Raw genomic sequence first — 14,163 nt, forward strand, 5'->3', positions numbered from 1 at the left:
TGGAGAGAGACCCTCCTGTAGGTTTTAACTCCAACCCTGTTCCTGGAGAGGTACCCTCCTGTTGGTTCTAACTCCAACCCTGTTCCACAGGTCGCTAATATGACCAGGATATCAACAACAAGCACGGGTCGCTGATATGACCAGGATTGTGCCTTTGGCTCCTGGACAACGAAAGAAAGTTGATATAAAATAAATTGCCTCCAAGGATATGTTGTGAAGACATGCCTCATTGGTAGTAAAAAAATAAAAACTAAACATTCAAGTCTCAAACAATTAAGTTAATGTTTCCTAAAACGCATACTGCCTCCAGCTCACTGCAAAGTGGTGAGTGAGGTGATGAAGCCTGCCTGCCGTGGCCGTTGGAGATGCTGTCCTGACAGACAGACATTCCCCTCAGAGGCTCTGCATGTGTACGGTGTGATAAGACGCATAACAAATATACTGTACTACACCTCACCCATTTAATTCCACTAAATTAACCACTAGACCGATAGGCATGACTAGTCAAATGCGTTTCCATCGACTGGTATTACCGTCTATGAATAGGCTAAAAATAAGCATTATTTCTAAAATGGCATCTTCTTCTACCGGACAATTGGCCGGTGACAATTTATATCCGTTTTTCAACAACATCAGAAATGTAAATTGGCCAAACGCCGGCTAACGGAAACCCTGTGCTCAACAGTTAATCAAACAGCTAACCAGACTATTTGCATCGACTCCCTTGTTTGCACTTACATTCTTCCACTGGCTCTATGCACACTCACTGGACTGTAGCCACACTCTGCTACTGTATTATCTATCCTGCCTTTTACCCCCTAGTTACCACCTAGCTCTATGCACACTCACTGGACTGTAGCCACACTCTGCTACTGTATTATCTATCCTGCCTTTTACCCCCTAGCTACCACCTAGTTACCACCTAGCTCTATGCACACTCACTGGACTGTAGCCACACTCTGCTACTGTATTATCTATCCTGCCTTTTACCACCTAGTTACCACCTAGCTCTATGCACACTCACTGGACTGTAGCCACACTCTGCTACTGTATTATCTATCCTGCCTTTTACCACCTAGTTACCACCTAGCTCTATGCACACTCACTGGACTGTAGCCACACTCTGCTACTGTATTATCTATCCTGCCTTTTACCCCCCTAGTTACCACCTAGCTCTATGCACACTCACTGGACTGTAGCCACACTCTGCTACTGTATTATCTATCCTGCCTTTTACCACCTAGTTACCACCTAGCTCTATGCACACTCACTGGACTGTAGCCACACTCTGCTACTGTATTATCTATCCTGCCTTTTACCACCTAGTTACCACCTAGCTCTATGCTTTTACCCCTAGTTACCACCTAGTTACCACCTAGCTCTATGCAACTCACTGGACTGCCTTTTACCCCTAGCCACACTCTGCTACTGTATTATCTATCCTGCCTTTTACCCCCTAGTTACCACCTAGCTCTATGCACACTCACTGGACTGTAGCCACACTCTGCTACTGTATTATCTATCCTGCCTTTTACCCCCTAGTTACCACCTAGCTCTATGCACACTCACTGGACTGTAGCCACACTCTGCTACTGTATTATCTATCCTGCCTTTTACCACCTAGTTACCACCTAGCTCTATGCACACTCACTGGACTGTAGCCACACTCTGCTACTGTATTATCTATCCTGGTTACCACCTAGCTCTATGCACACTCACTGGACTGTAGCCACACTCTGCTACTGTATTATCTATCCTGCCTTTTACCCCTAGTTACCACCTAGCTCTATGCACACTCACTGGACTGTAGCCACACTCTGCTACTGTATTATCTATCCTGCCTTTTACCCCTAGTTACCACCTAGCTCTATGCACACTCACCTAGTTACCACCTATCCTGCCTTTTACCCCCTAGTTATGCTCTATGCACACTCACTGGACTGTAGCCACACTCTGCTACTGTATTATCTATCCTGCCTTTTACCCCCTAGTTACCCCCTAGTTACCACCTAGCTCTATGCACACTCACTGGACTGTAGCCACACTCTGCTACTGTATTATCTATCGTGCCTTTTACCACCTAGTTACCACCTAGCTCTATGCACACTCACTGGACTGTAGCCACACTCTGCTACTGTATTATCTATCCTGCCTTTTACCCCTAGTTACCACCTAGCTCTATGCACACTCACTGGACTGTAGCCACACTCTGCTACTGTATTATCTATCCTGCCTTTTACCCCTAGTTACCACCTAGCTCTATGCACACTCACTGGACTGTAGCCACACTCTGCTACTGTATTATCTATCCTGCCTTTTACCCCCTAGTTACCACCTAGCTCTATGCACACTCACTGGACTGTAGCCACACTCTGCTACTGTATTATCTATCCTGCCTTTTACCACCTAGTTACCTAGCCTAGCACACTACTGGACTGTAGCCACACCTAGCTACCCCTATTATCTATCCCGAGAGAGCTACCACCTAGCTACCCCCTAGCTGCTACACCTAGCTATCCCCTACCCCCTAGTTACCCCTAGCTTACACCCCTAGTTACACCTGCTAGATATCTATCCCCTAGTTACCCCTACTAACACCTAGTTAGCACCAGCTACCCCCAGCTCTAGCCACCCCTAGTTACCCCCTAGTTAACACCTAGCCACCCCTAGTTACCCCCCTAGCTACCCCTAGTTAACACCTAGCCACCCCTAGTTACCCCCTAGCTACCCCTAGTTAACACCTAGCCACCCCTAGTTACCCCCTAGCTAACACCTAGCCACCCCTAGCCACCCCTAGTTACCCACATGTACATTTCCTTCAGAAAGTATTCATATCCCTTGACTTATTCCACATTTTGTTGTGTTACAGCATGAATTCTAAATGGATTCAAAGATTTGTTCTCACCTCTACATATCACAGCCAATAATAACAAAGTGAAAGGGGAGAAAAAATGACACTTTTGCAAAATGTATTGAAAATGAATCAGAAATATCTAACGTACATAAGTCTATTGGAACCGGTACTCCTTGTATGCAGCCTTGTTATTTTCATGTACTTTTTACCTCTGCATTGCTGGGAAAGAGCTCGTCAGGAAGCATTTCACGGTGAAGTCTACACCTGTTGTATTCATAACATAAAATGTTATTTGATGTATTTTTTTGCGGGTCGACAGTTTCTGCTCATCACCTTATTCTCTCCCGTGAAGTTGGTCTGGCCGTCTCTGATATCACTTTTACCCCTAGGACGATCACGTCGCTGTGTTTTCATTCATAAAGCCCTTTTACAACAAAATAACTCACCGTACCTAACATCATTACTAACCTCTAGACAGGAGTGGACAAGTCTGGAAAAAGCATTTTCACTGGACTGTAGCCACACTCTGCTACTGGGTTTTTTCCTCCACTGTATATGTGGAACAATATTCAAAATGTGATGTGTTGGTGTCTCTGGGTCAATTCAAGAAGCTGATTGAGGACATTATTACTGATGAATGTGATGTGTTGGTGTCTCTGGGTCAATTCAAGAAGCTGATTGAGGACATTATTACTGATGAATGTGTTGGTGTCTCTGGGTCAATTCAAGAAGCTGATTGAGGACATTATTACTGATGAATGTGTTGGTGTCTCTGGGTCAATTCAAGAAGCTGATTGAGGACATTATTACTGATGAATGTGATGTGTCTCTGGGTCAATTCAAGAAGCTGATTGAGGACATTATTACTGATGAATGTGTTGGTGTCTCTGGGTCAATTCAAGAAGCTGATTGAGGACATTATTACTGATGAATGTGTTGGTGTCTCTGGGTCAAGTCAAGAAGCTGATTGAGGACATTATTACTGATGAATGTGATGTGTTGGTGTCTCTGGGTCAAGTCAAGAAGCTGATTGAGGACATTATTACTGATGAATGTGTTGGTGTCTGGGTCAATTCAAGAAGCTGATTGAGGACATTATTACTGATGAATGTGTTGGTGTCTCTAGGTCAAGTCAAGAAGCTGATTGAGGACATTATTACTGATGAATGTGTTGGTGTCTCTGGGTCAATTCAAGAAGCTGATTGAGGACATTATTACTGATGAATGTGATGTGTTGGTGTCTCTGGGTCAAGTCAAGAAGCTGATTGAGGACATTATTACTGATGAATGTGATGTGTTGGTGTCTGGGTCAATTCAAGAAGCTGATTGAGGACATTATTACTGATGAATGTGATGTGTTGGTGTCTCTGGGTCAATTCAAGAAGCTGATGGAGGACATTATTACTGATGATTGTGTTGGTGTCTCTGGGTCAATTCAAGAAGCTGATTGAGGACATTATTACTGATGAATGTGATGTGTTGGTGTCTGGGTTAATTCAAGAAGCTGATTGAGGACATTATTACTGATGAATGTGTTGGTGTCTGGGTCAATTCAAGAAGCTGATGGAGGACATTATTACTGATGAATGTGTTGGTGTCTCTGGGTCAATTCAAGAAGCTGATTGAGGACATTATTACTGATGAATGTGTTGGTGTCTCTGGGTCAATTCAAGAAGCTGATTGAGGACATTATTACTGATGAATGTGTTGGTGTCTGGGTCAATTCAAGAAGCTGATTGAGGACATTATTACTGATGAATGCGTTTGTTTTTTTACGTCATGTTTCTCATCTGTAAAATAAATCTTGGTCTCAGTATGACTCCCTGAAAAAAATAAAAGGTTAAATATAAGATATATATATATATTTTTTAACCCTGTAGAGAACCAGGACAAAAAGAGAATATTGTTTTGGGGGTGGGGCCAACTTCCATCATGTATGAATAGAGGATGATGTCAGCGAAACCAGAAATCCTCATAAAAAAATCAGGAAATGTAGAAACCCCAACCCTGACAGAGGGAGTGTGTGATGTTGCTCACAGGTCTCTGCAGATTGTATCTCAATGAGAATAACCGGTTTACATAAAGATGGGATCAGACCTTTCTCGTCTGGTGGTCGATCATGACGTTGTGTGGTTTGACGTCCCTGTGCATGATCCCCATGCTATGGCAGTAGTCCAGAGCCTGTAGGAGACAACACAGAGGACAACACAGCCTTAATCTGAAGACTCAGGCCCTCTTGACCCCCCCAAAACATGTCAATGGCAACAAATTGAAGCCAAATTATTTGAGAAGTGGGACACAACAGAGCCAAGCAAGGGGACCTGCCAGTTTCCCTTACCTTGAGAAGCTCATACACATAGAAACGAATATCAAAGTCTGTTAACTTCTGGTAAAGTTCCTGTGAATGAAATTAAAACAAAAAGGTTAACTACAGTGCATTTGGAAAGTATTCATACCACTTGATTTTTCCACATTTTGTTACAGCCTTATTCAAAAATGTATTTTAAAAATCAAATAAAAATATGTCCTCAATCTACACACAATACCCCATAATGACAAACCAAAAACTGGTTTTTGTTAAATTCGGAAATGTAAAATAAATTGAAAAAAAGAAATTATTTTTTACATAAGTATTCAGAACCTTTGCTACCAGACTCCAAATTGAGCTCAGGTGCATCATGTTTCCATTGATCATCCTTGAGATGTTTCTACAGCTTGATTGGAGCCCACCTGTGGTGAATTCAATTGATCGGACATGATTTGGAAAGGGACACACATGGCTATATAAAAAATGTCCGACAGTGGACAGTGCATGTCAGAGCAAAAACCAAGCCATGAGGTTGAAGGAAATGTCCGTATAGGTCCGAGACAGGATGGTGTCGAGGCACAGATCTGGGGAAGGGTACCAAAAAAAATGTATGCAGCATTGAAGGTCCCCAAGAACACAGTGGCCTCCATAATTCTTAAATTAAAAAGTTCGGAACCACCAAGAACCTTCCTAGAGCTGGCCGCCCGGACAAACTGAGCAATCGAGGGAGAAGGGCCTTGGTCAGGGAGGTGACCAAGAACCCAATGGGCACTCTGACAGAGCTCTGGAGTTCCTCTGTGGAGATGGGAGAACCTTCTAGAAGGACAACCATCTATGCAGCACTCCACCACTCTGGCCTTTACGGTAGAGTGGCCAGACGGAAGCCACTCCTCAGTAAAAGGCACATGACAGCTTGCTTGGAGTTTGCCAATAGGCGCCTAAAGACTGATCATTTTCTCTGGTCTGATGAAACCAAAATGTAACTGATTGGTCTGAATTCCAAGCGTCACCTCTATAGAGGAAACCTGGCACCATCCCTACAGTGAGGAATGGTGGTGGCAGCATCATGCTCTGGGGATGATTTTCAGCAGCAGGGACTGGGAGACTAGGCAGGATCGAGGAAAGATGAGCGGAGCAAAGTACAGAGAGATCCTTGATGAAAACCTGCTCCAGAGCACTCTGGTACCTCAGACTGGGGTGAAAGGTTCACATTCCAACAGGCCAACAACCCAAAGCACACAGCCAACAGAACACAGGAGTGGCTTCGGGACAAGTCTCAATGTCCTTGAGTGGCCCAGCCAGAGCCAAGACTTGAACCTGATCGAACGTCTCTGTTAAGACCTGAAAATAGCTGTGCAGCAACGCTTCCCATCCCACCTGACAGAGCTGGAGAGGATCTGCAGAGAAGAATGGGAGAAACTCCCCAAATACAGGTGTGCCAAGCTTGTAGCGTCAAACCCAAGACTCCAGGCTGTAATCGCTGCCAAAGGTGCTTCAACAAAGTATTGAGTAAATGGTCTGAATACTTATGTAAATGTGATATTTTGTTTTGTTTCGCAAAAAAATGCAAAACATTTGTTTTTGCTTTGTCATTATGGGATACTGTGTGTAAATTGTATTTTTTTCTTCAAATGTAATCAATTTTTAGAATAACGCTGTAACAGAACGTGGAAAAAGTCCAGGGGTCTGAAACCTTTCGGAATGCAATGTACTTTCAAAACATTTACAGATTTAAAAAGTATTTGTTAGATGATATCAGTATATTTTCCTGTCTTAACGTTTCAAACAGACAATTACCGTAGAGAGAGAGATCAGTAACTTTAAAACAGTGGTGTAGTAGTTTCACACAAATGCATGATATTCACCAAACAGCAGTACCTTAAAATCTGTGTTATTGATGCACTCAAAGACAAGTGCCGGCGTTCTAGACTGCAGAGAGACAAGACGGGAGAATTCATCCTCGATTAATAAAGAACGTGGCAGTGAGAGAGAGAGTTCTATTGTTGAGGACACAATCACCAGCACACATGGCAAACAAAAGCAGAGCAGCACACCACTTAAACTGATGGTGAGAGACATTACAGTGAAAACAGGCTCACGTTCATCTCTCTCCTCGCTTGTGGGATTTATCACCAACATTATCTCCAAAATAGCCTTCATCAGGGGGGGGAGGTCTCATTCTAAAGTTTAACTTTGCCGATAGCGGGCTTTGAGAAAAAGTTTTACTTACTATGACTGTGATAGGTGGTTGTCTTACTTAGCTAAAATGAATGCACTAACTGTGAGAGGCTCTGGATAAGAGTCTGCTAAATAACTGAAAAGTAAATCTGTTAGTCAGAACCTCACTGTGACGGTGTGGGCTCATTAATTCCCTTTTCGTGGAGGGGAGGTCACACCCCTAAATACAAATAAACATGCACCCAATGGAGCTGGGGCTGACCAGAGAGACCACAGAAATATTATCTATAGAAGGGAGTACTGGGGCTGACCAGAGAGACCACAGAAATATTATCTATAGAAGGGAGTACTGGGGCTGACCAGAGAGACCACAGAAATATTATCTATAGAAGGGAGTACTGGGGCTGACCAGAGAGACCACAGAAATATTATCTATAGAATGGAGTACTGGGGCTGACCAGAGAGACCACAGAAATATAATCCATAGAATGGAGTACTGGGGCTGACCAGAGAGACCACAGAAATATAATCCATAGAATGGAGTACTGGGGCTGACCAGAGAGACCACAGAAATATAATCCATAGAATGGAGTACTGGGGCTGACCAGAGAGACCACAGAAATATAATCCATAGAATGGAGTACTGGGGCTGACCAGAGAGACCACAGAAATATAATCCATAGAATGGAGTACTGGGGCTGACCAGAGAGACCACAGAAATATAATCTATAGAATAGAGTACTGGGGCTGACCAGAGAGACCACAGAAATATTATCTATACAAGGGAGTACTAGGGCTGACCAGAGAGACCACAGAAATATTATCTATAGAAGGGAGTACTGGGGCTGACCAGAGAGACCACAGAAATATTATCTATAGAAGGGAGTACTGGGGCTGACCAGAGAGACCACAGAAATATTATCTATAGAAGGGAGTACTGGGGCTGACCAGAGAGACCACAGAAATATTATCTATAGAAGGGAGTACTGGGGCTGACCAGAGAGACCACAGAAATATTATCTATAGAAGGGAGTACTGGGGCTGACCAGAGAGACCACAGAAATATTATCTATAGAAGGGAGTACTGGGGCTGACCAGAGAGACAACATAAATATAATCTATAGAAGGGAGTACTGGGGCTGACCAGAGAGACCACAGAAATATAATCTATAGAACAGGCCAATTCATTGATGTCATTATGGGATGACTGGCAGCCATTGCCAGTTTACCAGTCAATTTATGATTGTTTGAGGCCCTAAGCCACTTCTAGAGATGATATTTCTACGAGAGAGAGAGAGAGAGACATACCACAGGATCTTTCACTGTGTCCACTAGGCGGATGATGTTGGTTCCACCACGCAAGTTCTCCAGGATCTTAATCTCTCGCTTGATCTTCTTCTTCTTGACAGGCTGAAACAAGAGATCAATCATTTCCCAGACTTAACACAACAACAACAAAAAGACCCTCAAAGCCTCAAACAGGCAGGGTCATATTCTCCAGAACCAAACGGACACAATTGGACCGAAACTTAACTCTACACAGTCCATTGGGGCGGCAGGGTAGCCTAGTGGTTAGAGCGGAGGGGCGGCAGGGTAGCCTAGTGGTTAGAGCGGAGGTGCGGCAGGGTAGCCTAGTGGTTAGAGCGGAGGGGCGGCAGGGTAGCCTAGTGGTTAGAGCGGAGGGGCGGCAGGGTAGCCTAGTGGTTAGAGCGGAGGGGCGGCAGGGTAGCCTAGTGGTTAGAGCTGAGGGGCGGAAGGGTTGCCTTTGTGGTTAGAGCGGAGGTGCGGCAGGGTAGCCTAGTGGTTAGAGCGGAGGGGCGGCAGGGTAGCCTAGTGGTTAGAGCGGAGGGGCGGTAGGGTAGCCTAGTGGTTAGAGCGGAGGGGCGGCAGGGTAGCCTAGTGGTTAGAGCGGAGGGGCGGCAGGGTAGCCTAGTGGTTAGAGCGGAAGGGCGGCATGGTAGCCTAGTGGTTAGAGCTGAGGGGCGGCAGGGTTGCCTAGTGGAGAGAGCGGAGGTGCGGCAGGGTAGCCTAGTGGAGAGAGCGGAGGTGCGGCAGGGTAGCCTAGTGGTTAGAGCGGAGGGGCAGCAGGGTAGCCTAGTGGTTAGAGCGGAGGGGCGGCAGGGTAGTCTAGTGGTTAGAGCGTTGGACTAGTGACCGGAAGGTTGCAAGTTCAAATCCCCAAGCTGACAAGGTACAAATCTGTCGTTCTGCCCCTGAACAGGAAGTTAACCCACTGTTCCTAGGCCGCCATTGAAAATAAGAATTTGTTCTTAACTGACTTGCCTAGTTAAATAAATAAAAAATAAAATAAAAATTGGGTGTGTGCACTAACGAATACGGCACCGTTCAATAGAAGGCCAACTGTTTTAAGTCAGGGGGGCACATGTCTAGTTTGAGGGCCCTATTAACTCCATTGTCTACACCTACGGGAAAAAAAAACCATTCAAAACACATTTTAAAAAATGACAGCAGCTCACCTTGAGGATTTTAACCACCACTTTCTCATTGTTACTGACGTTGACAGCCTCAAACACCTCGCTGTATTTACCCCGGCCCAGCTTACGCACCAACTGGTAGTTGTCCTGATTACTGGAGAGAGAAGAACAAGAGAATCCTGAGAAGAGACCAGGTTGTCCTGATTACTGGAGAGAGAAGAACAAGACAATCCTGAGAAGAGACCAGGTTGTCCTGATTACTGGAGAGAGAAGAACAAGAGAATCCTGAGAAGAGACCAGGTTGTCCTGATTACTGGAGAGAGAACAAGACAATCCTGAGAAGAGAAGAGACCAGCGGGGGAACTGGTAGGAGTACATGCATTCAGTAGGGTTATTATCCAGATTATCTGGAAGGGATTAATACACATTTACAACAGGGTTCTCCTAACTCCTGTCCTGAAGAGCAACTGAGTGATAAACAGACGTTTGATCAAACCCTGTAGGCTTGGAATGAAAGCGTGCACACCCAACTCTCCAGAATTAGAGAACCCTAGTAACTAACAGTTAGTAGAATAGCTACATCCTTCTTTTACCTCCAGCTTGGCACGTGTGCATCGTAGTCCCAGTAGTCCCTGGTCTTCTGCGTGTTGACATCGGTGTAGACCCGAGCTTTACTGCTGACCGTAGGAGGGGGCATCGCGAGCTTGGACGCCCGGTGCTGATGGGGCTCACCTTCCACAACAATACTACTCTTCTTGGCGCGAAATTGGAAGGCAGGGCACCGACTTTCGGGGACCCTAGATTTAGTTAACTCCGTGTAAGATGGCCTAACATTGGTTTGGGCTACTTTCGTCCGTAGTTGCTGACCGCAGTCGGCAGTACTTGCTGTGCGGATTGTCAAAGCTACGACGAGCGAGTGCCTGATGCACCTGAACAGCCTGTTTGGCAAGATGCTATGGTGGACCGCCAGTTTCAGGGAGGCGACAGGAGAAAGGGGAAAGAGGACGAGGTAGACTAACACAATTGGCAATAAGGATTCAATATCGGACAGCTAGCTAGTAACTCAAAATCGAGAAATGGTTTAAAAAGCAATTCACGAGGCCGAGAACTGGGCAAGCTAATTGAATTTGACAGACCCCTCTGGTATAAGCAAGATAAGTTAGCTAGTTAGCCTAGATGCTAACCAGCTAAGTTGGGCCCCAGTGTTCATCACAATACTAACGTAAACGAATACGATAAGCCAACATTTAAGTACAATATCAAAACAGCAAGCTTGAGTGGCGATAAATAAGCTACTTAACAACGGTCAGTTGGTTTAGAAAAGACGTGAAATCCCGTCTCGCTACATGTACGTTACTGTAGAAATGATTGTCGTTAGCTAGCCTGCTACTGTTAGCTAGCTAGCAGCGCACTCGGGTAGGAAGTCCAGCGACATGTATTTGGGCTTGCGGTGGCACCCTGTCCAGGGCGCAAAGTTAGAGAAAAAAAATGCCTGAGAATATGACACTTGAAACCGCTTGAATTTGTTTTTGAGTCTGGCTAATGGGTTTAGCTTAAATATTAATTCCTAAGAAGACTCCGTCGTTCAAGTCGTAACTGCTGCTGCTGCTGTGGACTCCGTTGCAACCAAAAAAAAAAACCTCACCCGGAAGTAGTTGCCAGTGACCTCCCCTCCACAAAACGCAACATTGAAGCCACTATTGGAGTCGTTGATGTAGCGGCCTTGTAATGTGATATTGTACCCCCTAGCTCGATTGTCCATTGTTTGTAATCTATGTATGCTTGTGTTCTTTATGTATTGATTTGTTAATTTAAAAAAAATTACAAAATAAAATAAAAATATTTTAAAAAGTATTACTTCCGCTCTATAAAAAAAAAAAAAATGATGTAGCGGCCCAAAGATCACTACTCTGTCTTGTTACCGGCCGCATTCTAACCAGCAGGGGTTCCATTTGTAGCGGGTTTCGTTTAAAGATATACCACACATTTTTTACCTAGTAGTTGTTTTATTGAAACATAAACTATATCTTATTTGACTAAGTAAATGTATTTAGACCAAGTGGCAAATATCTAGTGAAAGTCTGAAATACGTACCAAAATAGTCACATGATCACTCTCAATATTCACATGCAGTTTTCTTTCAGGTGTGGTGTGTTGTAATTCCACCTCCGTACCTGATAATTAAAAAATGTGCACTTCGTGGACAACATTTCCATGTGCATTGAAGTATTGTGTTTGTGTATGAGACCGTTTCCTGTTTTCTGTCAAGAACTTCCTTTTCTGTCAAGAACTAGTAGTACTTTGCCCCCTCTCGAATGTGTGGTAAGTTACTGTCCAGTGTATTTAAGCGAACACAAATACTGTAAAACAATAATATTGTAAGATTCGTTTATTTTGTTAGTGCAGTGTGTATATGAACATGATATACTGTACATATCTTTCAAGATTGAATGTAGCCTACACAGACTAAGCCACAGAATGATGTCATCGTCTATATCTCCCAGTTGACAGAAATTGATGGCAGCAGAGGCAGACACAGACTGGGACATATTTGACCAGCGTTGGCATGCAGAAGGCCTGTCGAGAGCATCAAAACCGTGATGCATCATGGGGAAATTGTGACCGACTGACCGATCTGCAACTAACATTTGAGTAGTTACTTATGATTCAAGGTGATTTGTAGATTAGTCGTTCACGCCTTTAAAAAATGTTTTGGCTGTGATGTCAAACACGCTCATAGCCTAGCTGCAGACACAAGGGTTAAACACACTCATAGCCTAGCTGCAGACACAAGGGTTAAACACGCTCATAGCCTAGCTGCAGACACAAGGGTTAAACACGCTCATAGCCTAGCTGCAGACACAAGGGTCAAACACTCTCATAGCCTAGCTGCAGACACAAGGGTTAAACACGCTCATAGCCTAGCTGCAGACACAAGGGTTAAACACGCTCAATCACCTAGCTGCAGACACAAGGGTGCAGAAGGGTTAAACGCTCATAGCCTAGCTGCAGACACAAGGGTTAAACACGCTCATAGCCTAGCTGCAGACACAAGGGTTAAACACGCTCATAGCCTAGCTGCAGACACAAGGGTTAAACACGCTCAATCACCTAGCTGCAGACACAAGGGTTAAACACGCTCAATAGCCTAGCTGCAGACACAAGGGTTAAACACGCTCATAGCCTAGCTGCAGACACAAGGGTCAAACACGCTCATAGCCTAGCTGCAGACACAAGGGTTAAACACTCATAGCCTAGCTGCAGCCTAGCTGCAGCTGCAGACACAAGGGTTAAACACGCTCATAGCCTAGCTGCAGACACAAGGGTTAAACACGCTCATAGCCTAGCTGCAGACACAAGGGTTAAACACGCTCATAGCCTAGCTGCAGACACAAGGGTTAAACACGCTCATAGCCTAGCTGCAGACACAAGGGTTAAACACGCTCATAGCCTAGCTGCAGACACAAGGGTTAAACAGCCTAGCTGCAGACACAAGGGTTAAACACGCTCAATCAGCCTAGCTGCAGACACAAGGGTTAAACACGCTCATAGCCTAGCTGCAGACACAAGGGTTAAACACGCTCAATCACCTAGCTGCAGACACAAGGGTCAAACACGCTCAATAGCCTAGCTGCAGACACAAGGGTTAAACACGCTCATAGCCTAGCTGCAGACACAAGGGTTAAACACGCTCAATCACCTAGCTGCAGACACAAGGGTTAAACACGCTCATAGCCTAGCTGCAGACACAAGGGTTAAACACGCTCAATCAGCCTAGCTGCAGACACAAGGGTTAAACACGCTCATAGCCTAGCTGCAGACACAAGGGTTAAACACGCTCATAGCCTAGCTGCAGACACAAGGGTCAAACACGCTCATAGCCTAGCTGCAGACACAAGGGTTAAACACGCTCATAGCCTAGCTGCAGACACAAGGGTCAAACACGCTCATAGCCTAGCTGCAGACACAAGTGCTTGACTACCTCATCATCCTACCCAGGTCAAACACGCTCATAGCCTAGCTGCAGACACAAGGGTTAAACACACTCATAGCCTAGCTGCAGACACAAGGGTCAAACACGCTCATAGCCTAGCTGCAGACACAAGTGCTTGACTACCTCATCATCCTACCCAGGTCAAACACGCTCATAGCCTAGCTGCAGACACAAGGGTCAAACACACTCATAGCCTAGCTGCAGACACAAGTGCTTGACTACCTCATCATCCTACCCAGGTCAAACATAAAACTTCTTTCCAAGTTGCACCCTACTCCCTATAGCTTGCACTACTTTTGACCAGAGACCCTGGTATACTACATAGGGAATAGGGTGTCATTAAGGACGAATCCACCACATGACATTCTCACTGCTAACCTTTCAGTTTCATATC

At 44.9% G+C, this 14,163-nt stretch overlaps 1 protein-coding gene across 1 annotated transcript in view; it reads right to left on the bottom strand.

The window, feature by feature from the left end:
• LOC124018494 (casein kinase II subunit alpha'-like) overlaps positions 1-11,451 on the bottom strand; it is a 40,993-nt gene extending 29,542 nt beyond the window's left edge. Inside the window, exons 1-6 of the mRNA XM_046333822.1 lie at positions 10,369-11,451; positions 9,818-9,929; positions 8,649-8,750; positions 7,041-7,091; positions 5,193-5,252; positions 4,952-5,035 (exon numbers count right to left, since the gene is read on the bottom strand). Of these exons, the coding sequence (XP_046189778.1) occupies positions 4,952-5,035; positions 5,193-5,252; positions 7,041-7,091; positions 8,649-8,750; positions 9,818-9,929; positions 10,369-10,472 (513 nt within the window). The 5' untranslated portion in view covers positions 10,473-11,451. The remainder of the gene's footprint in view (positions 1-4,951; positions 5,036-5,192; positions 5,253-7,040; positions 7,092-8,648; positions 8,751-9,817; positions 9,930-10,368) is intronic.
• Between the last annotated feature and the right edge of the window lie 2,712 nt (positions 11,452-14,163).

This window comes from Oncorhynchus gorbuscha, unplaced genomic scaffold, assembly GCF_021184085.1.
Source record: "Oncorhynchus gorbuscha isolate QuinsamMale2020 ecotype Even-year unplaced genomic scaffold, OgorEven_v1.0 Un_scaffold_536, whole genome shotgun sequence".
NCBI classification, from domain to species: domain Eukaryota; kingdom Metazoa; phylum Chordata; class Actinopteri; order Salmoniformes; family Salmonidae; genus Oncorhynchus; species Oncorhynchus gorbuscha.